Below are 25,480 nucleotides of genomic sequence, written 5' to 3'. Positions count from 1 at the left end.
GACGTGCTTTGTACTAGAAAAGCAATTTGCAGATCCATCATGAAGTATGAGGACTATTATTTGTCTGCAGTCAGTACAGTTGGTTTTTTTTCTGACAGCATTACCTGCAAGTGCTGGGTTATGTGAACTTATATAACTGAGACACCCTTTGACAAAAGGACAATTCAGCAAAATTTCTTTCCCCTGTTTCTGGGAGTTGGAGTACATATCCATCTGATTCGACATCATGAGATGTCCTAGAAGCAACATCAGCAATGCTCCAGACTACTGATTTCTCCTGGTGATGTCCATCACATTACACATTACAGCACTTTTGGGGCCCTGAACCCGGTCATTACTTTGACTACCCTTTTCCTTTGTATAGCTGCGTACAGTTCTATCTACAGATCATCCTTCACAATAAGCCCTTTCCACATGGCCGCCATCAGAGCACAGAATGTTTCTTTCCATTTGATTTTTTTTTGTACATTTGTTTTTTCTGTTTTCAAACATTCTCTGTGGGACAGATTTCTTGCTCTTCTCAGAGGAATGTTGCCCTCATTTACTCACCTAGTGCTATGTCTAACTATAAAGAAAATTCAGTGTGTAGCTTAACTTGAAAGGCAACAACAACAAATCATTTACTTCCACATTAACACTTCATAATTACTATATATAACTTTCTTTGTCCAGCCATTTCCACATCTTGGAAATAGCAATTTTCACCACATTTCTTTAACATTTGTGGCATGTAGGAGATGTTCAGGCCCTCAAATTTTACTGGTAGTCAGCATGAGATACTACTACTACTAGGCAGGTTTGCCTCCAAAGTCCTTGTGCTAGATTCAAGCAGCAGGTAGGTTCTACCACAACTTGATCATTCTGAAAGTGAGTTTTTCTGACTGACAATTGCTTTCAGTGAACAGTAATTTGTATTCTGTTTTGCAGAGCCATCTTTGAGAGATGATGGAGGTACAACAGAATGTTAGGGAAAAGAACATCTGCTTAATGTCAAAACAGTGCCCACTAACTCAGCAAAGAGTGTCAAAGAGTGTCAGCCGTGGCGCAGCCGCTGCTCTGTCCGTTCAGCTGTGTTAAGTGAGAGGAACCGAACCCAGAGGGCTGAGGCATCACTGGGGGTTGGCACATGGAGCAGAGGGATTAGAAGGAAATGTACACATGCATTAGAAAACACTCCACAGAAGTTTTCCTACCACAAAACAACAAATCAAAAACCAAAAAACTCATATTCCTTTCTGTTGACTCAAAGTAGACTTGAAAAAAATTCCATAATTTACATTGGATTACAGTTTCAGCACAAACTTTATATCTTTTTTTTTTTTTGAAAATCAAAATACAAGTAGGATACCAGCTAGAATGGAAATATAAATGATTATTTAGCTAAGGTCTGATCTTACAGATTCAGAAAAAAAAGCAAAGTAAGATCAGGACCTTAACCATGGGGGAGAAAAGTATAATATGCACATCCCTGTTATGTAAAATCTAGTGTACTTGTACTGGTTTAGCAGGTTGTATTATACTCCCTTCATGCTTGTATTTAAAGAAAAAGAGTAACAAGGTATTTGAATTTAGCATACAAAGACTACAAGAAAATGAAAAAGTTATAAAGCCTGAAAAAAAGCAGAGTTGCCTGCAGACTCAGTTATCAACCTGGATGACAGGCATATGAAAATAAGTTGCTTGGTCATTGTAACATTAGACTATGAAAAATCCTCCCCTGCAGAGCAAGACATAATTTATACAGCTTTTCCCCATGAACACTGTTATTTGCCCTTCCTTAATCCAGAACTCACTACAAACTCCATATGCCACATCATGTTCGAAACGCCAAACACTAGGGTTTGCATAGAAGACCATGGTATTTTTTGTGCTCTTGATTTAAAGAATTTTTAAATTATTATTTTAGACTCTTTCATTAAAGCAAAACTGATTCCAGCTTTACTACTGAAAAGTCTCTAGCAGCATATAATGCCATGAATGAATGTTGTTTTGTAACCTAGAACCATCATGTATTTCTCGATACTCCACACATCAGTGAGTATTAACCTAATCATCATTAAGGTTTCTGACTTAAATTACTTTCAATTACACTTTATAAAAATGAAAACATAAAAAGCTCATATAATATTACAAATGCTTATACTCCCTCTCACTTAGAGCCATTCAAAAACTGCAAGAAGTGACCATGTCTAGCAAACTCCTGTTAGGAATGCCACCTTGTGGATAAAAGCTGTATGGAACAACGATTCCAGGTAAATTTCACTAAATTTTTTAATTGCAAAATACCAGTTTTGTGGAAATGAACCGTTCTTGTGCTATTTCAGAACTGCATTGAATTCTTTTATTAACCTTTGTGGTCGAAAACTACTGTGAATATGGCTTTCCCATCCTCATCTGTATAAAATGCTAATTAATTATGCAGGGAGGACTGGTTTCTTTAGGAGATGGGATGCATTCATTAGCATTTTAAACAGAATCAGATTGCCACAGATACTTAGAAAAAATGCCTACTCAATTTAGATATAATTTAGTGAATTAGTTTAAAATATAAAGAAAAATACATTTTAATCAAAATAAGTTGCTAGAGCAGAACCTATGAGTACATTTTACCTTCTCTAAGCTTTAACTGGTATATAAAAGTTGAAGTTTAACTATAAAAAGGAGATACTGGCTTTTCCATTTGTCATATAAGTCTTATTATGAGCTGAAAATGAACTGAAAATGGCCATTGGATTGCAAGTTGCTTGTAACAGCAGAGAAAAAAAGGGTGCAAAAGCATCTAATAAATTTTAAAAGATTTCTCACTTTTAAAAGCTTGGAAAAATAAATAATAATTAGCCACATTCAATAAAGCTGACATTTACACAGACACTTTCCTCCTGTGCTGTTCACCTAATTTTCATAATGAAAGTATATATAGCCCAAACCATCACAAGGCGTATTGTATAATGAAATTTAAAACTAATGAGCCATATCCTAATAGCCATGAGTCAAGTCAGGGTATGCATTAGTAGTCCATTTGCAATTCTCTAGAGACAGAAAGAACAAGACTAAACATATCCAGTAGCCTATTTAGTGCAGAACTTGCTCTGTGTACTGATCACACCACAGCAGAACTGAAATTAGTTCATAAACTCTATCTCTCAAACCTCTGTGAAATGCTGTTCATGCTTTTATTAAAGGCAAGTTACTCCTGGGGCAGCCAAACATTACTTGTGATTGTTTAGTTTGACCTCTTGTGTAACATGGGTCTGACTTGTCTGAATTAGTCTTTCTATCACATTTTTTCAGGAAATCATCTAATATGTCCAGACTAGGGATGCTTTTACTGTTCTGTTACATATCTTTATTGCTTTTTGTAACATGTCTGACTTCTGCTTAGACTTGCTGGATCACTCCTTTCCTGCTAGGTGGAACAGTTCTTTATTATCAATTTTTCTCTGAAGATGGTTTGTCTAGGTTGATTTTTCTTTCACTAAACTAAGCAGATTCTGTTTTTTGAGACTCTCATGCCAGTACTTCTTTTTAATGCTTTTATTGCTCTCATGACTCTTTTCTGTCCAGCTTCCCAGCATTACTGAAAATTGTGACTGCTGAAATTTGGCATAATATTCTTCCAAAAGGTTATGCCAAAGCCAAATACAGAGAGCAGTATTTCTTCCCTGGCAGTATTCCCATTTCTAACCTCTGGATCTCACTGGTCCTTTTGGCCACAAGGCAAGCTGAAAATTCATGCTCAGTTGAGAATGCACATCATCTCCAGTCACCATTCAAAGTCAGCATTTCCTACCACAAATTGTTTACCTTGCTAAGTGTGTTCTCAAACCTCTATGCTCCTGAAAACACAGGTCTACTACACTAGGCCAGTGTGAAATGCAAATTGCTTACAGCTCCTAACCAAGCAATTAATCTTGCTCTGATTAAGTGGCTCATTAGTATTTAAGTTTTGTGGCATCTGTAGATTTGAACAGTCATTACTTTATTTCCTCCTATGTTCTTAATAAACTCATGGTTTATTAAAATCCTGTGTGAACCCACAGAAAAAAATCTGTTCAGTCCTCCCAATTTACATTTTTAGTTCTTTCAGGTTTGACACAATTATTGTCATGATGAATTTTAAATCTGGGGGTGATGCTGTCCATGTTTCTATAACAATAATTCTTTAAAATGAAAGAAACTATTTGAAAATCTAAGTCTATTCCAAATACCAGTGACAAAATACCTAATTAAAATGCTAGAGTAACAATTCCTGTGCTATGCAACTGATTTTGTGGAAGTTGATATACACTTTTTATGAAAAATGTGTTCCTCTGTTGTGCATGGAAAACACTGTGGATGCTCCCCTTGGTTAAATTTTATATTATCATACACAAACAAGTAAATCAGGTGTTATCTTAATTCTACTGAATAATTTTCCAATAGTGTCAAGAAGGAGACCAGACAGCAAATAAAATCTTCTCAAGTAAAATGAACAAACAGCTTAGATCTTGGTCCACACTAAGAGATCTTCGAAAGTTTTAGCCAAGTTGGAGAGCAAGACCAAGACAGCTGTCTTTTAGATTGCTACAATCTGAAAAATCTGAAGCAACAGCTTCCCAGGTCAGATAAGCAAGCTAAGCACATTTGTAACTGCTGTGAAAAAACACAGTGACATTTAAATCCTCCTTAAGCTGCTAATACATGTTCAGAATCAATGGCCTATTCACATTAATTCACTGACATTAACTGCTCATTGCTGTTTCAACCATTCAAGTAATTTTTAAGCCCATGATCCTGAGATTATATTAAAAGTGTACAAAAGTTGCTCCACAACAGCTAACAGACAACTAGCCCATCTCTCCACTGAACTAAGCATGAATAAGAAATGTTAAACTGTCACACATTTCCTTTTCCATACTAATCCTCACAATACAGGCTTTCCATGCAGCACTGGACAAGTCTGTGGTACAATGTAAACAGAGTGTTTAGACATTTGCTATTTTTCATCTGTTTCCTTTTTTATATACATACTTCCTTTCAGAATGATGCAGACTATCTCACTAAAATCATAGTCTCAGCAAAGTGAATTATTAGATTATCACCAACTATACCCCTAACTTTCAAAGAAACACAGAATGGAACACGTCTTTCAAGACTTAAGAATATCAAACTCGGAAACCACTTCTTTTAGTGTATTTTCTTTATAGAAGATTGGTAAGGATTTACAAACATATTTGCAAAGAGAGTGCTATAGTGCTATATATATCCTGCAATGTTTATTTAGAAAAAAATACAGTGGATACAAATGAGTAATGTGTATTTCAGATATGCCAACCATGATATACTTAATAGCAATGTCTGTTCTTGATGTCCTTGAAAGCAAAGCTGGCCTTTTGAACAACAAGAATCTTCCCTGTAGAGTTCCATCAGATAAAATATTCCATCACTTCAAAACTGTAAATAGCAATTCTTTTTATATCATAAAATCCTAAGAAAACAGAATTATCTTCTGATGTTCTATTCATCCTTGACCTCTGTCACCCTGAGAAGAAGGGCTGTGACTAAAGGCAAGTAATGAGCACCTGGTATATCTGTAAGCAAAACAAACGATTTTCCATATAAATATTCTTATAATAAAAAGTGTAAATATAGATGTTGTATTTCTCCTTACATTTGTTAAAGTTGTCCCTGAGGTTTTTCACGTAGTAGGAAGTGTTCAGCGAAGGTTTATCTATACAGAAGAATAACAGCTTAACTAAAGCAACACTATTACTATGGGTCAACAAAGTGAGTGGAAGTGTGTAGATCTGCACACTCACACTCTGTCAACTTGGATTTTCTTGATTGATACTGCAACATACTGCTAGACAAATAAGAGTAAACTGTGTATGCAGCAAACCTAAATGGCTTAAAGCATCCTCCTAAGCAGCACAATATAGGTTTTTCTGTACCATTGGCACACCACTTTGCCTTAAGAAGTGAATAGAAAATAATGTATTTACATTCAGTGTGCACAGTGTCTGCATGCTGAACACACAAGACCAAAAAAAAAGGCACTTATGCCCAGTCTTTAATGCCTTCTTAATCTTTCATAATACTGATAGTGGGGAAAAAAAGGACCCTAACAGTAGTGAAGTATTTGTTGAACCACAGTACATCGCTGACACTAAGAAAATCTGGACTGGGAAGAAAGGGGGATTGCTTCCCTCACTATCCTGTTTACCCACAGTCCCATATTCTGAGCATGCTGGAAATTTTTTTTCATGTGGTCACAAATACTGTGTACATCCAGGATCACAACACTACTGCAGCATTTTATAGTGTTCATTAGTAGGATCCACAAGCAGATGTAGTGCAGGAAAATAAGTTTACTGAAGTTAATGAAAGTTCAAAAATTAATTCGTTTTGAAAACTAGTAAATACTATATTGAAAAGCCTTTAGACATTCTGAGAAATGTATTGATATTGTATGTGCTCATTAACCACTGCCCTTAGACACCATAAATCCATGTTGAAAGCCTTTACCCAAGTACAAATGCTCATTTTTTTACTTATTTGGTTTATATCAACTGCTATAATGGCTCATGTAATAGGAAAGCAGCAACTAGAAATCTAAACCATGCATGGGTTACTGCCATGAACTTTAAAATAATTCAATTGTGCCAAAATAAATCCCCTGCTAGTTTAGCTCTGACCAGTTTATCTAACACTGAGTTATCTCAGGGTAAGATGTTGGCTTCTAGTCTAATCTTGTTTAGAGTCTCAGCTCTTCCCTTTCAGGTACTTTCTTCAAAAACAAGCTTTTTCTATAAAGTATTGTAACAGTGTGTGACAAACTGCCTTGTGATGTTAAATGGCATTAAACCCCATGGAACCAAGTGCTGCAGGATTTCCACTGAGTCCTTATGCTGAAACCATACCCTATCCCAGTAAGTCAATCCAGACAGTTGGGTTTGCTTGGTTTTGGGTTTTTTTTCCCAAGATTTAGAATTCTGGTTTTATACTAAGCACAGCCAGAGAAAGCATTAGCTTTTTTCCCCCCTTGGAATTACGGTAAGAATCAGACTGAAGCACACAGAAATACAAGGTGGATGCTCACTTATCACTAATACAAGCAACGCTGCTTCCTTAGCAATATGCTTATGTAATCTTTTCTTACAGGACTTGGATGTTTTTAAAATTACATAATCACAGTCTTTTCCATGTCGTGTTTGGAAAATGATGAAAATTCCCCTGCCCTACAAGGACACTGAATGAGTTAGATCTTTTCATACTAGAGGAGGTTCAGTGGGCACTTCAGCACAGCTGTCCAACACTTCAGTGGTGGTTAGGAAGAGATTGGAGGCTCCCTCTTCACAAGGAGCCATATGGAGATGACAAGGGGGAAATTGTACCAGGAGAAGGTTCATTTTGGTATAAGAAAGAAATTTTTACAGTGAGAACGCTCAATCGCTGGAACAATATCCCCAGGGAAGCAAAAGGGTCTCCATCACTGGGAAGTTTTTAAGACATAACTGGAGAGAGTGCTAGATAATCTCATCTAGGCTCCCTTTGTCACAAAAGTTTTCAGGTCACTTCCAACCTGGTCTGTTCACAATTTCATGAAAACAAAAAGTTATTTTTCAATTTTACTGCAGAAACAGTGAATGAGGTTTGAGCAAAGAACTAGAAAGGTCCAAAAAAGTATCTGGGAATGGGGGAATCTAGAAAGCTACTGTGTCACACCCACGTTCTCAGCTACATTTAATGATACTGCGTATGTGTTCACTGTGGCAAACGCACATCATGCTTGGGACTTTTACCTTATGCTGGAAAAAATGACAATTCTTTAAAATAATTTGTGAGATGGTTCCCTTCTAGTGTGACAAAAAGTACAAGCAGGCACACAGAGGAAGCTGAAGGATATGGCAGCAGTTCAAAGCCCCAGGTGAATTTTGACATGTAGGAAAAGATGCCTATTGAAGAGGCAAAAAAACCTCTTATCAATTACCAGATTATGTGAATCTTAGTGGGAAACACAACTTCCCATAGCTATATGTCCTTACATCTGAAGACTCCTAGCTCTTTAACTGCATGCCACTCAAAGCTTTCAATACATCATTTTACCATTTCTCATAGCATGAAATGTAGCTTATGTCCTTGTGAAATATAATCATCAATTAGCAGAACAATTTCTCCATAACCACATGATCTCCTAGGACAATCCAGTCTATTTTTTTCTTCAGAGAAAAAAACAGCAAAGAGCCTGTCATTAGCAAAACCACACAGATGTATTTTGGATTACATAATGAACACTTCTGATGCTATCACTCTGGAATTCATCCTTCACTTTCCTTGATGAGATGCCAAGCAATTTGGGAAGCTTCTTTTTATACTAATTCATGCAAAGCATGAATAGAATAGAACATCATGGAAATTAACTTAAGAAAAATATGAAAACATAAGTAATTAGAACAAGAAAAGCTATATGATCTCAAAGATAAAATACAAAAAATATATGTAAACAAATTGTGAAGTCTGGTTCTTATTTAAGAAGATGTTACCACTATCAGATTCTTCTATAGTATTAAAAAAGGATTTCAAAGTTGAAAGTTGAAATAAAAAACATCTGAGAAAGAGACTAGAAGACACTGCAAGAAGAGTCACACCTCAAATATATTAAAAATATTGAATTAGGTATTCTGTTTGACACAGGAAAATATTTGGGAGAAAAAGGTGTTAAAAACAAAATGACCAGATTTTTTTACTTAGACACTGAACACACAATAGATAAAAAACATTACACAAGAAGGTAATATATCACAAAAATGAATGGTTCAAGGATTAACAATACAATGATACTTTAATCTTTGTAGTGAAATCAACCCTTATTAGTAACATATGAACACCATTATATTAACTTATTATGTTTCAGTGCCCTAAGTGAAATGATTTAAAGTTTAATTAAACATATACTGACCAAAGGTTCACATCATTGTTGCAACAAAACCAGAGCTATTAGTTCCAGAAAGGTCAGACTTCATTATCTGCCTCCTCCCGTCGAGGATGCTTCAGGTTTGTGAAGGAGACAGCACTGCCAAGGAAAGCCAGCAGTGCTGGCATCTCCACTGTGTATGACTTGCAAAACGGTATTCCAGTTTTTTACACTCTTAATTCACAACCTTTCACCACCACTAGAAATCTCACACATGTTACTTACAAATACTGTTGAAAGCTTGACAACTGAATATAAAACTGTGAGATATGCTGTGGACTGGACACAGGCCAGATGAATGATGGCTTTAGTAAAGCATGCAGCTTGTTAAGAAGGCATTGCAATTGTGGACATTGGATCAGTTGCTCAAAAAACTTTCATAAAATGATTTTGAATTAAGGTTTCTATATGGGACATCAGCACACTCATATCAGCAGCACAGACCTGGTGATCCCCATTTCCTGTCTTTTTCAGGGTCTCTAATAGGCCCCAGTGAATTGGAGGCAAAGCGCTGTAAGAACTCAGCAAGTGAAGCTGACTTAATGGATTCTGATTTATTTCTGCAATCCTCAAGGCCCTCAAGATAGCAGGTGCAAACTTAGAATAATGAGCTGTAGATGAAATAATAATTGGGCAAGTTCTATCTTGTAATCGATCTGCAACTACTTTAGCAACAGCTGTGTGTGTATCCAAAATATATCCTGTAGTACTGTACACAGAGTGAATGGCAGCCAGACAGTCCTCATCAGAGCACCAGCCAGCCACTAAGTCCTGCTGAAGCTTTCCAAGTAGATCTTTCCGCAGCTGGAAGTGGCCCTGATTTTCCAGGTGGTTAAATAATTGTGTCACCAGTTGTCCATCTCCATTGGCAATCAGGTGTAAGTATCGCTCAAGATTGGACGACTTCAAAATATCTACTGCTGGTGAAAAACTGGAAATTAATTTTCTTCCCCTCAAATCATAATCACCTGTTCTTATGAAGTCAGTCAAAACATTGTTTTCATTGGAAGCACAAATACATTTTCTAATAGGAATTCCCATCATTTTAGCATAGAAAGCAGCTAACATGTTGCCAAAGTTTCCTGTAGGAATGCAAATATCTACAGGGCTTCCAAAATAAATAATACCTTGATGAACGAGATCAAGGTATGCAGAGGCATGATAAACTATCTGAGGAAGCAGTCGTGCCCAGTTTATGGAGTTTGCTGCAGCTAAAGCTGTTCCATATTCTACTGTAAGAAAGCCAGTAAAATCAGAATTAGTAAAGATTTGCTTTATAGCTGTCTGGCAAAAATCAAAATCAGATTTGACACCCACTGACCAAGCATTTTCCTTCTGACAGCCAATCATTTGTGATTTTTGAATTGGGCTTACTCCATCCTCAGGAAAAAAATTCACCAGAGCAATTCTCTGTTTGTCAGTGTCATGGAGACGACTAAAGCCATCTAGAACAGCACTCCCTGTGTCCCCAGAAGTAGCTACCAGGATCAAGTAATTGCAGCTTCTGGGTATGCAGTAGGCAAATAAGTGTGGCATCAACTGTAATGCAAAATCTTTAAATGATGCTGTTGGTCCATGAAATAACTCAAGAAGGAACTGATTGCCTGCCAGATGCCTAACTGGGGCAACTTTAGAACAACTAAAGTTCTCTCCATAAGCAGTTTCAATAATTTCTGCCAGCTTAGAAGCAGGAATATCAGCAGGATGTATGCATCTTTCTAGTATCACCTGGGCTCTTTCAATGTAAGTTGCTTCTATCAGACCTTGCCATTCTTCAGCGGTGAATTTTGGAAGTCCACTCTCAGGAACAAAGAGTCCTCCATCAAGGGCTAAGCCCTGAGTAACAACATCACTGAAATATAATTTATGAGAGTCTTCTTCCGTACTCCTTCCAGACCTACTAGACCTTGTTGAAATGAAAGTTTCCAGTTCTGAGTCTTGGTATCTCTTCACAGCATCAAGTACCTTTTCTGCTACCATCTCTGCTGCAACATCCCCTCCACAAAGAACACGGATGTCAAACCACCTTTTGTAGAACTGCTTCCTAAACTGAAGTATGTCTTTGAGAGAAACACCAGGAGACAGGCCCACGACACGATCCATTCCCTTTGATTTCAGCCTGCTCATAATGACTGTTGTGGGCACATCCAGATATACAACTATTCCATTTTTCTTTATGTGCTGCATGCCAGCAGCATGCATTGGATTGGACCCACTAAGGGAAATTACACTTCCAGATGCTGAGAACTTCAACAGTGCTTTTCCTTCCTCCTCTAGAAACTTCTCACAACCAATGTCCTGCAGTTTTTCTGACACACTCATATTCCAGGTTGTTTCAAGGACATCGTCATCTATGTCTATGACAGGGCAATCCAGTTTCTGGCCTACTATTCTCCCAATTGTTGTTTTCCCAGCACCTGGAGGTCCCATCAGGATAATATTTTTCTTTCCAAGAAGAGAATGACTTGAGAACCATGACTTCCATATCTGTGCAAATGCAACAGGTCTTGAAAGCATCAGCTTTAAGCACATGCTAGAAAGACTGTTTTGGGTTATTAGTCTTAAAGGCTGATACTGAAAAATGTGAAACATCTTCTGATGAGTTATTGTGGGTTTTTTTCCAAGACAATTTGAAAATCCACTTAACTGCTTCAGAAAGAAAACAAAAAAACAAAAAAACAAACAGTAACTAGTCCCTCAGCAAATATCTAAGAAAAAACCCTCAAGGATACAAAATTTAGAACAAGACTTCAAACCTAAATCCAGCTATAACCTCATCAGTACTAAGGAGGTATTTTTCAGAGTAAGACTCATTCTCCTCTCCTGCATAGTTCCAACTTGTTTCCACTGATAAATCCAAATTCAAAAAGTTCATGTCCTCAAGGCAAAAAAAGACATCCAAACCTAACACTTATAATACTGTATGCAAATAATATTGCTTATAGGAATTAAAAATCAATTATTTTTTTCTTCTAGACTTGCTTTTAAATACACATTTATCAGTAACAATTAACTTGATTATCTTCTTGTAATTAAAATGTTAACAAACTATGCATTTGTCCCACCTCCCAACAAAACTTTTATTTATTTTTTTTTTAATTATTTCTTTCTAAAAAACCAAATGCAAGAACCACTTAAATACACAGATAACTCACAGTCTTGTGCAACAGCAAGGCTGGATGAGTTGCATTCAAATCTCTTCTGAAGGGAAGGAAACAGTTTTGAAGAACTCCTATACTGGAATTGTACTGAATGCAATTGGGGGATAGAAAGGGGAGAAGAGACAGACAGAGAGAGAAATCATGAGGACTCTACCAACAAAAAAAGTAACTAAGAAGGATGGATTTCCAACTAAGCAAGAAACTCCCAACATTATGCTCTGTTTACTTAGAAAAATAAACACCAATATCAGCAGTAAATTTGTCTGCAATGTTAAGAGCAAAGGGGGAAAGACTCTTAAAAATCTCCCTAAAACTGCAAGAGGGGCACTGGGAAGAGCATTTGGCCACTTCTATGGAAAGCTGAGCTTGCAAACAGTAAACTTCTATCTTTGCACACAGTGCTGTGACCTGGAGCATATGCTGTAATTACAAGACATAGATCAGAGTAAAAATGGCCATATAAGGCTATCCAGGACTTTTTCCTCAATCCTTGTAAAGTATAAGGGGATCATCCTATGTAGATGCAATATAAAGGTTCTATAAATATTTAATTAAAAAAGGGTTTAAAAAACCTTTATAAACCTTTAATAAAAGGAAGACCAAGCTGCAAAGAGTAACTGTAATATCCAGTATTGCTCTAAAACTGTACTGCAATAGTAAGTAAGACTGCATATATATGTATATATTCCTTTTAGGGACAGAAAGAGATCTTCATATTAAACTTGCAGATGTAAAAATGTTATGTTCAGGAGTAAATAAACCCAAAACCAGTATATTTTAGTAACTTTATTTCTTGAATTTCTTCACTTTAAACATCGTGTGTGAATTAAGGGAGTGAAAACTATGCCAAGCACAGAGTCCAGCCTGCCACGTTCTGCTCCACTACAGGTTAACTTTGAGCTGCAGTTAGTTGGTGTGCATTACACAAATAATGGGTGTAACATCTGGGCTGCCTTATTAATTTAGGCCATAGTTATTGTTAAAAATCAACTTGAGCTTTGCACTCACCCACATAAAGTACATATACATAGAAGGCCACAAGCATTGAATACAACCCATTTCTCTTTATAGTAATTTTTTGTCCACTGGCAAAACTTTTAACAGTAAAAACAGCTCAAATGACCCACCTACCCCACTTTAGATACAAACTCCACAAAAAAAGGGTGGGGTTGTTGCAGCAGAGCTTACACCCATACCTCCAGTGACATTTTGCTTTGGCTATTCAGCTCGACATGGACGGGGATAGCTATGTATCTTTAGCCGCAACCCACAGTTTTAACTACCATTGCCGGCGACAGGCGCTCTAGTAACAACCTGGGCCTTGTTACTTGGATAGACACGAAACCACCCCCAAACCAAGCTTCTGCTCCAGTGGCTCCCTGGAGTCAGAGCACGGATGGGAGGAGGGAGGGAGCCGGACGGACCGCACCCACCCACCCGGCCAGCACGGCTGCGGGCTGCCACCTCCCCTCGCTGCGTCCTGTCCTGTCCTGTCCTGTCCTGCCTTGTCCGCTCTGTCCCATCCCGTCCTGCCCTGTCCCGTCCCCCTTGTCCCGGCTGGGTTCCACCCCCGCCCCCCGGCGCCCTCAGCGCGGCGCGCGCACGTACCGGCGGGGGCGGGCCCGCTGCCGCAGGTGCCGCGCAGGCGCAGTCCAACGGCCCGGCACGCCCCGGCTCCTCCCGCACCGCACGGTACCGGCAGCGGCTGCGCCTGCGCGGCCGTTCCGCGCCTGGCGCTGGAGCAGGTGGCGGCGGAGGCCCCGCCCCTCATGACGCCATTCCCCTGACGGGTTTCCCCGGTAACTGACAACAGCCGCCGGCCCCGCCCCGAGCCCCTCGGTGAGGTGGCGCTTCCCCTGTCCAAGCCCCCGAGGCGGGAGAATACCCCGCGTCCAGAGCTCTACAAGCAGGCGGGCGCTTGCCCGTGCCCCGGCTCCCGCGGCGGGAGCATGGCCACGCAGAGTGCTCAGGAGGGTGCCTGTGACCCCCCGCCCCGGCCGGAGCAGCCCGGCAAACCTGGCGGGTATGTGGTTGTGACGGAACCATTGGTGGGCTGGGTGGCTGGTTCTGGCAAGGAAATGCACCTAACAGGTAACACATATTAAAAAAACCCCAAACAAACTAGTTTTTGCATAGTTGCTCCTCCTCCTAACGAGTCAATGACGTCAGGAAGGACACTGAGGTGCTGGAGTGTGTCCAGAGAAGGGCAGCGAAGCTGGTGAAGGGTCTGGAGCACAAGTGTGATGCGCAGCTGAGGGAGCTGAGGGAGTTTAGCCGGGAGAAAAGGAGGCTCAGGGGTGACCAAACACTCTCTACAACTGCGTGACAGGAGAGTGTAGCCAGCTGGGGGTTGGCCTTTTTTCCTAGGCAGGAAAAAAGCGACTGGACAAGAGGACGTGGCCTCAGCTGCACCAGGGCAGGTTTAGATCGGACATTAGGAAGAGATTCTCCGTAAGACAGAGCGATTAGGTACTGGAGTGGGCTGCCCAGGGAGGTGGTGGAGTCTCTGTCCCTGGAGGTGTTTAAGGGAATAACTGGATGCGGCACTCAGTGCCATGGTCTAGTTGATAAGATGTTGGACTTGGTAATTCAGAGGTCTTTTCCAACCTCATTGATTCTGTGATCTGAGGGTTTACAGTGTACTCCAAGAGGTGATGATTAAATTTGGTGTCTCCAGTGGCATCTTGTTCATAATTTGCAAAGCTCCTTCTGTGCACAGGAATTAGATGACATATTTTTTTGCTTGCACTTAGAACAACTCAGTGAGCAGCTGAAAATGCTGAAAAGGTGGACTTTCCAGTTTTCATACTTTCCATGTTTCAGGTGTGTCATCTAACATTATTTCTTTTGCTTCCCTTTCTTACATCTTGACTTAAAAAATATAAGAAAAGGCCTTTTGCTGAAAGTTATGCACACGTGCTGTTTATTTCAAGTCCCTGTTTATGTAAAAGGCTGTTACACTTAGCATCTTTAGTGAAAGGGTAGGTCATAACTCAATAGCTTTGAAACAAATAGATGTATCAGTGACACTCGTTAGAACAAAGGTAGTTATCCTGTTTCAGGTAAATGGATTCAGACTTGTGAGATTCCTAACTCTGAGTCTTTCCCATGTAATAGTAGATTTTTAAATTTTGTTTGTTTTCATCGTGAATGGATATAGTTTTGGACAGAGATACTTTGAAGACAGAGGAAGGTGAAAGGACAATATGGCAAAGCATGCACATTAAATCTACTCCTGACTTAATACCACTCAGAGATTTGGGTACTCCATGACCATTAGGTTCAGTTTAGGCAACAGATTTCTTGGCTTAGATATAATCTGACTAAATCCCCTTCTGATCTCATTGACTTCTGTTGTTATCACACTTGCAGCTTAGGTTCACAATGTGACAAATATTCAGCTGGTAACAGGACCATTGACTCTGTGTGATTTGACCAGGTTTAACTAATGTCTACCAAATCTACTTTGTTGTATGTTTTTTTTTTCCAAATGAAATATTATTTCATTATCAACTGACTGGTACTGAACTGACTGCTCATGAAACCACAGCAAACATTCTCATTTTCCCCCAACTTTGATATCCCAAGTTGACCCCTAAGGTCAACTTCATCTCTCATGTTCTTCTGTCTTCTTACAGATGTATTGTCTTTTTTCCCTTGCTAAATGATGAACAGATTAGATCCTGATGTTCCCCATAACTTATGTTTTCTCCCTTGCAACCCTCTCTAACCCTGTGATATTGAGCTGCTTTCTTGGTCTGGAAAGTCACTGAAAAGATAACAGATGCCTCATCTCTTTGTTCTAAGGAATGTCTATAGCTGTCTACAAATGATGTCTTTACCTCATGCCAGTATGTCTTCTCAATGTCTTCTCATTCATTTTCTCTTTCCAAGACTATGAACCCCTCTAGGTCAAAATTTGCATAAAGCCAGTGCCTTTCTCTCCTGTGTGCTCATGATGCCACTTCTAGAAAATGGTGAGGAATACTATTATTTATCAGTTTGGTGGGTTTGTGCAATGTCTATAGCTGTTTGCTATGAATTTAACAGAAAAAAAAAAAATAAAACCTCATTCCTTAGAAGTATTTCAGGAAGTATATATAATTTTGTGCAGATAATCCTCTCTCTGATTTTGGAGACCAAATCTCCAAAAGACAAAATAAGTCCACAATTTTAATGAAATCCTCTGACATGTTGTAATGTTATGATCAGGTACAAATACATTTATTGGACATTTACAGCTCATGGACAAGAGCTTTTATCAGTATTGCTACTGTGATACATGTTCAGTGACCCAGGATTACATGGTTTCTTTCTTCCTATTTCAGTATTTCCATAGAGTCGGTTGCACTAGATATAATCTTTTTTGCTCTTCTTTTTTATCCTTACTTGAAAACATGGCATAGTTTCTTTCATAAACACATTTTTTCTGTAAAATAAGCACAGTTTTTCATAAGCTTTTGTCTACCATAAATTAATATATTTCCTGAAGATGGACAGATTATAGAAGTACAGGGAGGGAACAGGGAGTTCTGCTTTCTCAGGCAAACATCTGTGACAGCTCCATCCTTCAGATAGAGTCAAGATGTTGCCAATCAGCTAATGATCAGCGTTTGGCTGATTAAAGCAGAAGTTATCATGCCATATGCAACATTAGACCAAAACAGCAGTGTGTGCATACCATGTTCATACAGCTTTTCATGTCTGAGCCCTTACTGATTTTCACATCAGCTGTTTCAGTGCCAGACCCACCACTGATTACTGTTCAGGATCTCAACTCCTATCTGTGTAATAGTGTGCTGTGCTATTTCAGAGCAGTCACCCATCTCATCTCTCATAAGAGTCTGTAACAGATGGTTCAGCTGGAACATTGAGACAGTGATACAATGGACAGTAATACGAAAAACTGATGATCAAGGACATCCTGTACAATTCTCGACTACATTTGACGTCTTTTCTTGAGCATAAATCATAGAATCACAGATAATGCTGAGTTGGAAGGGAGCCATCAGGATCATTGAGTCAATTGAGTCCTGGGCCTGCACAGGACACTCCAAGAATCACACCACGTATCATAAGAAATTAATGCAAGCAATACTCAAGTTTATTTCCAAAATTTAGGTTTTGATGGATTTCAGAATGTCTGTGTTCAGCATTTATATTTGGTATTTATTTCCCCAAGTGTGATAATCCTGACCTCAGAGACGCAAGAGCAGAAGGAAGAAGGAAGCTAACTTCAGAACCAGAAAACTCATTTGTCAGTGCACTACTAGGTTTAGCCCTTGCATGGAGGCTGTGTGAATGATAGTCTTTATTTGGGAGAGAGTACAAAACAAAACAGATTAAGCTTTTACCATGAGCTACTGCAAAAAAGTTGAAGAACTATTTTGAATATTTTTCTGACCCTTAACTTCTTTTTGGCTATTTTCTAACCTCTAAGGTATATTGCCAAACTCAGAGAATTGGTGAAACATGAAGCAGAGAAAAATAAATCTCAGTGGAAAACTATGGGGCCAGCAAAAGTTGCAGTGCCGTCTCCAAATGATTTTCTGCAGAAACGTTCCAAGGAACCCAAGATAGCACCAAGTAAGTGTAGACAGAGAATATATACATTGAAATGTATTTTTTACGGTAGAGTTAAGTCTTTGTGTCCTACAGTACTAAGTTATGGCCACCTATTAGTTGTAAAAACAAAAATACTGGTTTATGCATTAAGTATCAGAAAATCAGCTGTTGTAGGAATGAGCTTTGTCACTTGTGACATTACACTTATTTACTGCCAAAGAAGAACATGTACTCACTTGGATCAATCATTATTTCTGGTAATGATCATGAATTAGAGTTATGTCTAGTGGGAAATATGATGGGAAATAATTACTAATCACTCACTGTGAGACTACTCAGGATGCTACTTATTTCTGTTGGTGCCTTGGAGAAAAGATTACACTAAAATGGAAGAGTTTCTATATTCTCTGGAAAAAGGATTATTTGAAGTTGTTTACAAGGATTAGGGAGCAGCAAGAGCTGGGCTCTTCCCTAAGGAGAGATGAGTCAAACATTGAGGGCAACCACAATGCAGGCCAGGCAAAGACCTCACCAAGAGAGTGCAGTCCCACCATGTCAGGCAGGCCAGCAGAGTGGGGTGGTGAGAAAAGTCTGTTCTGTCAGTGCTCCACTGACCATCAGGCAAAATCAGGTTACAGGCCAGATCCCTCCACTGAATCCACATAGCTCCTATGTGGAATCCACCTACCTGAGACAGCTCATCCAGGCATTGACAAGTGAAATGGGGTTCCTGAGCCCGAGGGGGCGGGGTGGGTGCCCCTGGTGAGACTGGACAAGACCATTATTACCCAAGGGCTCTGACAATGAGCACCTCTACTAAAAGTAATTATAATTACATTTGACAAAAGTCCTGTATTACTGCAGCTAAGAGGAAATGAGTGACATATAAGGAAAACCCATCTGAAACAACATGGTATTTCCTAGGTTATGAAACTTCTGCTAGGCCAAACATGCATCACAGTTCATTTACAGGCAGTTCTTTCATTGTAGATGGTGTTTATTTTTCTAATAAATTCTTACTAGAATATAATAAATGTATATAATGTAAGATAATAGGTTTCTATTTTTATGTAATTCTGTACAGTTTTTCCCTTTTGAAAAGTGTTATAATATTAAATTGAAAATCTCTTCAAATTTATTGCTGAGAATGTTTATGTGCTCTATTCACAGAAAAAAAAGAACAGGATTCTAAAAAATTGCTTCCACCAGTGCCACCCAGGACATACCACCCCGTTATTCGCATTAAAAAGAATTTTATAAATAAAAATGCAGTTGCTGTTATCAAGGGGGAGCCTAAAAAGCCTCGGCATTTTTGTGTTGATACAAGACAGGGAGATAAATATCTCCTTGAACCTTCAGGACTTTTTCCAAAATACATTAAAAAAAAGGTACGTTTTATTAAATTATATTGGAAATGCTATTCATAATGCCTATTTTAAGTTCACTATTGCATAGATACCATGGCTGTTCATATTAGATCTCTTGAATTCATCAAGAAGAAATCACTGGCTCTAGACTTATGCCTTGCCTTTTCTCTGTTTTCATTTGTTTATGCTGTCAGCCAGAAAAATTTGCAGAATGATTGTCCTAAAGCAATGGCATGTATCCTGCATTGGGAACCCAGGGAGTGTCTAATGGGGAGACATGGAATTCTGTGATGAATCAATGTTTGCTGCTTAGAAAAGACAGGCAGGGAAGAAGAGAAGGAGGGTTGCCCTTTGAATGAAAGAACCGTTCAAATATATGGAGTTTTTCGATGAAACTGGCAACAGGGTGGTTGAGGTTGTGAGTCAAGATCAGAGGAAAGGCAGCGACTGTCAGAAGTGTGTTTGTTATGGAGCACCCAATAAGGTGAGGAACTGGATGAAAATCTCTTTAAGCAACTTGAGAAAATATTCAGATCATGATGCAGCTTCTTATGGAAGAGTTCACTTTCTTTGATAGCCACTGAAAGGATAACACAATAGGATGAAAGCATTCCAAAAAGTTTCCTGAAGCCTGTCAGCAACAGCCTTCTTCACAGATGGTGGATGAGCCAACCAATGGTCATGTTCTTCTGGTTCTGCTATTTTAAAAGGAGGAAGAATTTCTCAGGGGTGTGATAATCAGTTGTAGTCTGGGTGGCATAGACCTTGTAGCTGTTCCAGACCCCCTCCTATTCAGGGAGCCAGTGGTAGCATACTGACTGCTCAGGAAAGCAAACAGCAGCTTATTGAGGGTAACTGGTAAGTAGGCCCCTACCTGTGACAGCTCTGGAAGGCAAAGAGCTTGGGAGAGCTGACATGCTTTTAAGGACAACCTCCTCTGTTCACCACAGCAGTCCATCCTCTACCCAGGAAAATAAGATCTATCAATAGTCTGGTTTATCTAAACATGTAACCCATGAGACAGCATTAAGAGATGACATAAGACAGAACTCATGACAGAGAAGATGCCAAAAAGAACCTTGCAGTGCTTTTCCATGGATAAACATGTATATGAACAATGCTAGTCATGGTGCTACCTGACAATAAAAGATTAGTGAATAATTTTGCATTTAGTAGAAAAAAGGTAGACTCTGATATCTTTTGGCTAGAGGAGCTTCATTTTACAAAGTTTAAGACAAAATAGGTGTATTTCCCCAAGAATTTCTGGCATATTCAGAAGTTATTTTTTTCCTCACAGAAACAGATCAGTATGGGATAGTTTATCCTTCTTAATTAGTCCAATTTTCATGTGTGTATTCTTGTATGTTGCAATGCTCAGAAAAATTCAGGATACAGGCAGAACTTCCAAAGAAATTCGCTAAGGAATGTTTCCAATCATAGAAGCTGACACCATATAAAAATGTAAAATAGCTCAATGTCATGAACAGGTTTCAAACTCCTTGCTCAACCATCAGTTCTTGTAAATAGACATTTTGGTTTCTGGATTCTGTTATCTTCTAAGGTTGTGAAAAGAAATGGAAGGGAGCTGTTTATATATTTTTCTCAGACTACAAAGGTAATCATGTCTTTAAAGAACATGGTGATTTAGGATTTTAATAGCACAATCAGTGCTACTGAGTAGCACAAATTGTCATTTCAAACTACTTTTGCAAATGGATGGATGACAGGTATCTGTTTGTTTCCTTCTTAAAAGCACATATAAGGAACTTCTTCCTTCTTCTTATAGAATTACGGTGTTATACCAAAATATGTGACACGGAGAAATGAAGAAATGAAGAGAGAGGAGGAAGAATACCAGGCTAGTGTTTTGGAGCAACTCAAGATGAAAGCCATGAAAACTCTATCTGAGGAAGAAAGGACAAATATTTTAAAGGTGCATATTTGATTTAGTGTAATTAGTAACATGTCCAAAAGATTAAATAAGGTAGCGTAAGTTCATATAAATAATAAAAGTCCAGTTTTTGTTTTTTAAGTGAAACAAATTAGTTGGCTACTTTTTCACTAGATGGAGCTGTAGAACAGTTGTATACAACTGAAAGGGACTGATCTAGTTACAGTTTTAATTTTTTTCCATTCTGTTTGGTTCTTATCCACCTTAATGACTTGGAATTTCAGTGAAACTTCAAAGAGCAGAAAATCACCAATATGGATTTAGTGACATTTATTAATGGAGAAATACAATTTTTTTCCTAATGCACAATATTGCTCCTTTTCTTGGCAGTTTCTATCCTCACATTGTGACTTCGCTGATTAAAGTATAATGGCTTTCTTTAAGAAGTGGCAAAAAAAGAAAACAGAATTAAATTGCAATATAGTCATAGAATTATGACTGAAAATTTTGGATTTTGTTAAGATATTCTAGATACTGTCTTTCCTACAGTTTTTATTGCACAATACTTTCTAAAGAGAATTACTACCATTTACTACCATAAAAGAAGCAGAGCATGAAAGAGATATCTTAAAAGTATATCCTTAAAAGTAAATCCCTAGAACTGGAATTTTTCTTGAGAAAAATATAGACAAATTTCCTATGAAAATGAAGCTTATATGACTGTGATATCTATATATCAGTCTGTCCCTTAATAACCTGCTCTTGGCATCCACCTGAAACAAATTAATAGATAGATGGACAGCTCAAAGATGCTGAATGCCCACAAAAAAAAATATCTAGAGAGAAAACAGTGTCTAACTCACTTGCCTGAAAGATGAACTGATTAATTGGCAAGGTCTGAAATGTCCAGCACAATGGTTTTTGCATATACAACAAGCAGTATAAGCTAGGAAGGAGTATGGGAAAGAGGTGAGGGTATTGCACTGACAGCAGTATAAGGAACAAAACCACATGCTGTTTTGAAGAAGATGGAGACATTTTTATAGTAGGAAAGGCATGGGACAAGCTGATGGTCCAATAAGTTAACTATATAACAAAAAGTTTTGTGCAAAAAAGGCATGTGAGTTCAGCTGCTCACCGTTCTGCATTTAGTTTGATTAAAATGATGTTCTGTATTTTTCAAATACAGGAATGCACTGGAATATTTTTTTAATTTTTCCAGTTTTTAGATTGTTTTTAGTAACTCAGTATTTAATTTTTTTTCAAAAACATTTGCACTTCCATGGGGTCACTTATACAGTTATATTGTCAGGAGGATTTAGTGTCCCCAGGGTATGTGGCTTCTACCCAGTGCTCAGCTGTAGGCATATGGGAATTTCTGTCCTTTAAAATAATTGACATAGCTAATGAACACATGTGCACTATCTGATTTGAAAGAGTACATGGCAATAAATGCCTGAGACTAAAATCATGACCTTAGAAAAATAAAGAGAAGTAATTTGTGTCAGCATTTTTTTTAACTCTTCATTGTGCTTACTTTGGTTGGGATTTTATGAGAATAAAAGAGAATGTTGATAAATGCAGTACATATTTCTCACTGATCCAGCATGTGTTAGAATTCCATATATAGAGCTGGATATTCAGTTTGTGATCTAGCTGTAGGAATAGTGGTCAGCATATTACAATGTTGGAGGAAGTGTGAAGGCGATTTTTATAGAGTCATGATCTGTTTTTGATCTCTCCACTTTGTAGGAATAGAGCAAATTTGATGAATGTATGCTCTAATGCTTTAAAATTCTCTGTTTTCAATTATTTCCAAGCCAGTTCTTACTAATCTACACAAATAAGAATTATTTCAAGAATCTATGAATGACTCTTCTATGAAAGTTTTTGAAAAGATGAGATTTATTTTTATGCCTATATATTTGTAAGCTGTACTTAATGCCTGGTAGACTATGAATCTTATGAAAGTACATTACAACTTCGGATAGCAAAAACAAATAGATAACAAGATTACAAGACAGTAGATAAATATCCTTGTTGCTCTGAGTTTCACATTTAGCAGTAAGGTTTCTAAGCTGATGTAGATATTTGTATATGAAGATTGTTGGAATAACCTTTACGAACAACACTTAGATGCTTAATATGAATATGCAAAAAGCATGAATTGCTATGCAATAACTACACTGGTTTGAATTGTTAAAATATTAGTTCATGTTAAAGATTACATTTTTCTTAGTGTTGGCAGGAGAGTTCATTTTTTTTCTGTAAATCAATTTATACAGTTAACAAAAGTCAAGTTTTTAAGCACAAGAGCCCTTGAGTTCTGAAATAGAAACAACAGTCTTCAAAGATAAATATGTACAAAAATAAACCCTCTAAATTTAACTTCAGTATGTTCATCAGTAATCTAGACTGTGAGAAAAATGTTTAATAATAATGGAGGACCTGAAGTTGGAAATCACAGTGTGCCATAAAATCAGGGTGCCATTTGAATCCAGTTTTAGTTATGGAGAAGAGCTGAAAATTTTGGTTCAAAAGAGGGTAACTTAACTTCTTTATTTTTAGAGATACTTTGTGATATCCTCTAAGGTGACAGAATTGAGAGCCATAAACATTTTGGAGAACTGTTTTCTCACTGATAGGCGTGTTATTTACTGATTGCCGTCTCAGTTCCTTGTTAGTTGTTATTTTTAAGTTCACCCATATAGTTTTCAGGGGACATTTGATGCACTGGATAAACTCTACTAAATCTTCACTTACATGTGGGTAGAATGTATAGATTTTGATTATAATTTTGAGGAGAGAAAGTAAGAGCAATAATTGCAGTAATTGTAAGAAGGTTACAAAGGCAAGATTTAAATTTTATTTTTCTACCACTGTCTGGTTCCTTTTAGTTTATATTGGTGGATAAAAGTATTGTCTTTGGTGTCAGCTTAACAGGTTTATGAATAAGTTTTGGATTATAGCATTTAAAATTTTTTTAGGCAAAATTTTAATCTCAAGGTTTTATATATGTTCACTTTATCTAGAAAGGTAATTCTTTGCACAGCAACATTCAAGAGAGGTAGTAGTTGCTGAAATTACTGTTGATAGGGTCAGTGACAGTTAGGGTTTTTAGTCCAATTAATGAATAAATTGCCCATAGTTGTTACTGTCAATGTGGATTAGAAGGACAATGCAATTATTCAGAGTTTTTTCAAAGTAGTTTATGGAAGTCAAAGTGCTGTGGAATCAGTTTGGTGACTGTGGTCTGAACAAAGTCTCAATTACAGAAAATTAAGCTGGTGGTGAGATGGCCTGAAATTTTGTTGAATTTTGGCTGGAGTTCCAAGTATTGTAACTCTCAAAGATTTAATTAAGGTTCAATTAAGATGATTACACATTATTCATATACTTATCTATCAGTGACACTTGGCAAATGTCATATAAATTAAAAAATCAAGTAGTTTATGTACATATTGTTCTTACTTTAAGTTTTTCTCATGTATTTCCTTTTCATGTAATGGTACCAGGCACTGAAAAAGAACTGGGAGGAAATAAATAATGCATATCAACGTCTTCCAATACTAGCAGACACCATGTACAAGAGGATGCATAAAGAAGAGCTGGAATTAAAGCTGAAACAACTGGAGCATGACATAGCAGCAATCGAGAAGCACAAAAGAGTCTACATTGCAAATGTGTAAGGCTTGTTGTTCAGATACTGCCTCTTTTCTCCTTTTTCTCTATCCCTGCATCTCCAAGAAATGCCTCTCTAAATTCTTAGAAGATGCTACTGTCAACTATTTAGAAGGAAATGCTCAACTAAGTATGTATCTTCTTAGAAAAGTTGTTACATATGACTCATCTGTACAGTCCCCAAAAGAGTTAGAAATAAAATGCTTAACTAAACTTTGAGTATGAATAATGAATTAATTTTATTATTCTTTGTAATTTTTATTAACTACTAAGATTTCTATAAACATCATTCAGAAAGCATATAAAACACTGTTTCATATGTTTGGAATACATCTTTCCTTGCCTAGCCAAAGCAAAGGGAAATAATTGGCTGCTGAAGACAGCTTGGTAAATATAACTTCAGGATAGAATGGCTTCTGGACTATATATTAAAGAGATGTTATGCTTTACTTAAAAGCTTGAGTGATTGTATTTGTAAATAACTTGGCTTCTGCATAACATTTTGTGTACTCATTTTTTGTTAACAAAACCCATTTTCAATGTGGAAACCTGTAATAACACAGACTTCACACAATACAGACACCACATGTGTGTTTTTACAAGTACACAATTCTGTAATACTACAGTAAATCTGCAATTAAATTAGAAAAATGTGTTTTGACTGGAATTATGTGTGTACTGTTAGAATGAAAGCAATATACAAGCATCTGAGTCAAGACTCACACAAAAATTATATCAGCACACTCTACTGCAATTGTTTGCATAGAAGGAAAAATGTTTTTCTTTCCTACTGCTTCAGCTTTTCTTCATAGAATTGTAGGTATTGTTTAGATTAGAAAAGATCTTTTTCAGCCTTTCAGAA

The 25,480-nt window shown here is 37.6% G+C and overlaps 2 protein-coding genes across 10 annotated transcripts; one reads left to right on the top strand and one right to left on the bottom strand.

Annotated features, from left to right (window-relative positions):
* Positions 1 to 5,164: 5,164 nt before the first annotated feature.
* Positions 5,165 to 13,846, bottom strand: THNSL1 (threonine synthase like 1). 6 transcript variants are annotated; one of them, XM_086861245.1, is made up of 3 exons: positions 13,723 to 13,846; positions 12,109 to 12,201; positions 5,165 to 11,599 (listed from the first exon to the last, which is right to left on the bottom strand). In XM_086861245.1, the coding sequence occupies exon 3, from the start codon at positions 11,543 to 11,545 to the stop codon at positions 9,320 to 9,322; it is 2,226 nt and encodes a 741-aa protein (XP_086717371.1). In that variant the 5' UTR covers positions 11,546 to 11,599; positions 12,109 to 12,201; positions 13,723 to 13,846; the 3' UTR covers positions 5,165 to 9,319. The 6 variants fall into 6 exon arrangements, with proteins under 6 accessions (XP_086717371.1, XP_086717392.1, XP_086717370.1 ...); XM_086861266.1 differs by having other exon boundaries at positions 5,165 to 11,602; positions 13,723 to 13,826; XM_086861244.1 differs by lacking the exon at positions 13,723 to 13,846 and adding an exon at positions 13,311 to 13,714.
* Positions 13,847 to 13,861: 15 nt separating this feature from the next.
* On the top strand, positions 13,862 to 24,837 carry ENKUR (enkurin, TRPC channel interacting protein). 4 transcript variants are annotated; one of them, XM_086861343.1, is made up of 6 exons: positions 13,873 to 14,137; positions 14,868 to 14,937; positions 17,555 to 17,700; positions 18,850 to 19,067; positions 20,833 to 20,979; positions 24,453 to 24,837. In XM_086861343.1, exons 2-6 carry the CDS (start codon positions 14,891 to 14,893, stop codon positions 24,624 to 24,626), a joined length of 732 nt encoding a protein of 243 aa, XP_086717469.1. In that variant the 5' UTR covers positions 13,873 to 14,137; positions 14,868 to 14,890; the 3' UTR covers positions 24,627 to 24,837. The 4 variants fall into 4 exon arrangements, with proteins under 4 accessions (XP_023775920.2, XP_086717469.1, XP_023775918.2 ...); XM_086861353.1 differs by lacking the exon at positions 13,873 to 14,137 and adding an exon at positions 16,009 to 16,091 and having other exon boundaries at positions 14,873 to 14,937; XM_023920152.2 differs by lacking the exon at positions 14,868 to 14,937 and having other exon boundaries at positions 13,862 to 14,205.
* The last annotated feature ends 643 nt before the right edge of the window (positions 24,838 to 25,480 follow it).

This window comes from Cyanistes caeruleus, chromosome 1 (genome assembly GCF_971803275.1).
Source record: "Cyanistes caeruleus chromosome 1, bCyaCae1.hap1.1, whole genome shotgun sequence".
In the NCBI taxonomy this organism is placed as follows: Eukaryota; Metazoa; Chordata; class Aves; order Passeriformes; family Paridae; genus Cyanistes; species Cyanistes caeruleus.
The sequence above is the reverse complement of the archived record's forward strand: the minus strand, read 5'-3'. Positions and strand labels throughout refer to the sequence as shown.

Bases quoted from the DNA above. Each gene is read 5' to 3' on its own strand.
- ENKUR (XM_023920150.2), top strand. From the start codon at position 14,064: ATGGCCACGCAGAGTGCTCAGGAGGGTGCCTGTGACCCCCCGCCCCGG. The intron at 19,068-20,832 runs GTACGTTTTATT...TTCTTCTTATAG, and splicing joins CAAAATACATTAAAAAAAAG to AATTACGGTGTTATACCAAA. The intron at 20,980-24,452 runs GTGCATATTTGA...TAATGGTACCAG, and splicing joins AAAGGACAAATATTTTAAAG to GCACTGAAAAAGAACTGGGA.
- THNSL1 (XM_086861239.1), bottom strand. The intron at 11,603-12,108 runs GTGAGTTATCTG...TTCTTTCTGAAG, and splicing joins CCTTGCTGTTGCACAAGACT to CAGTTAAGTGGATTTTCAAA.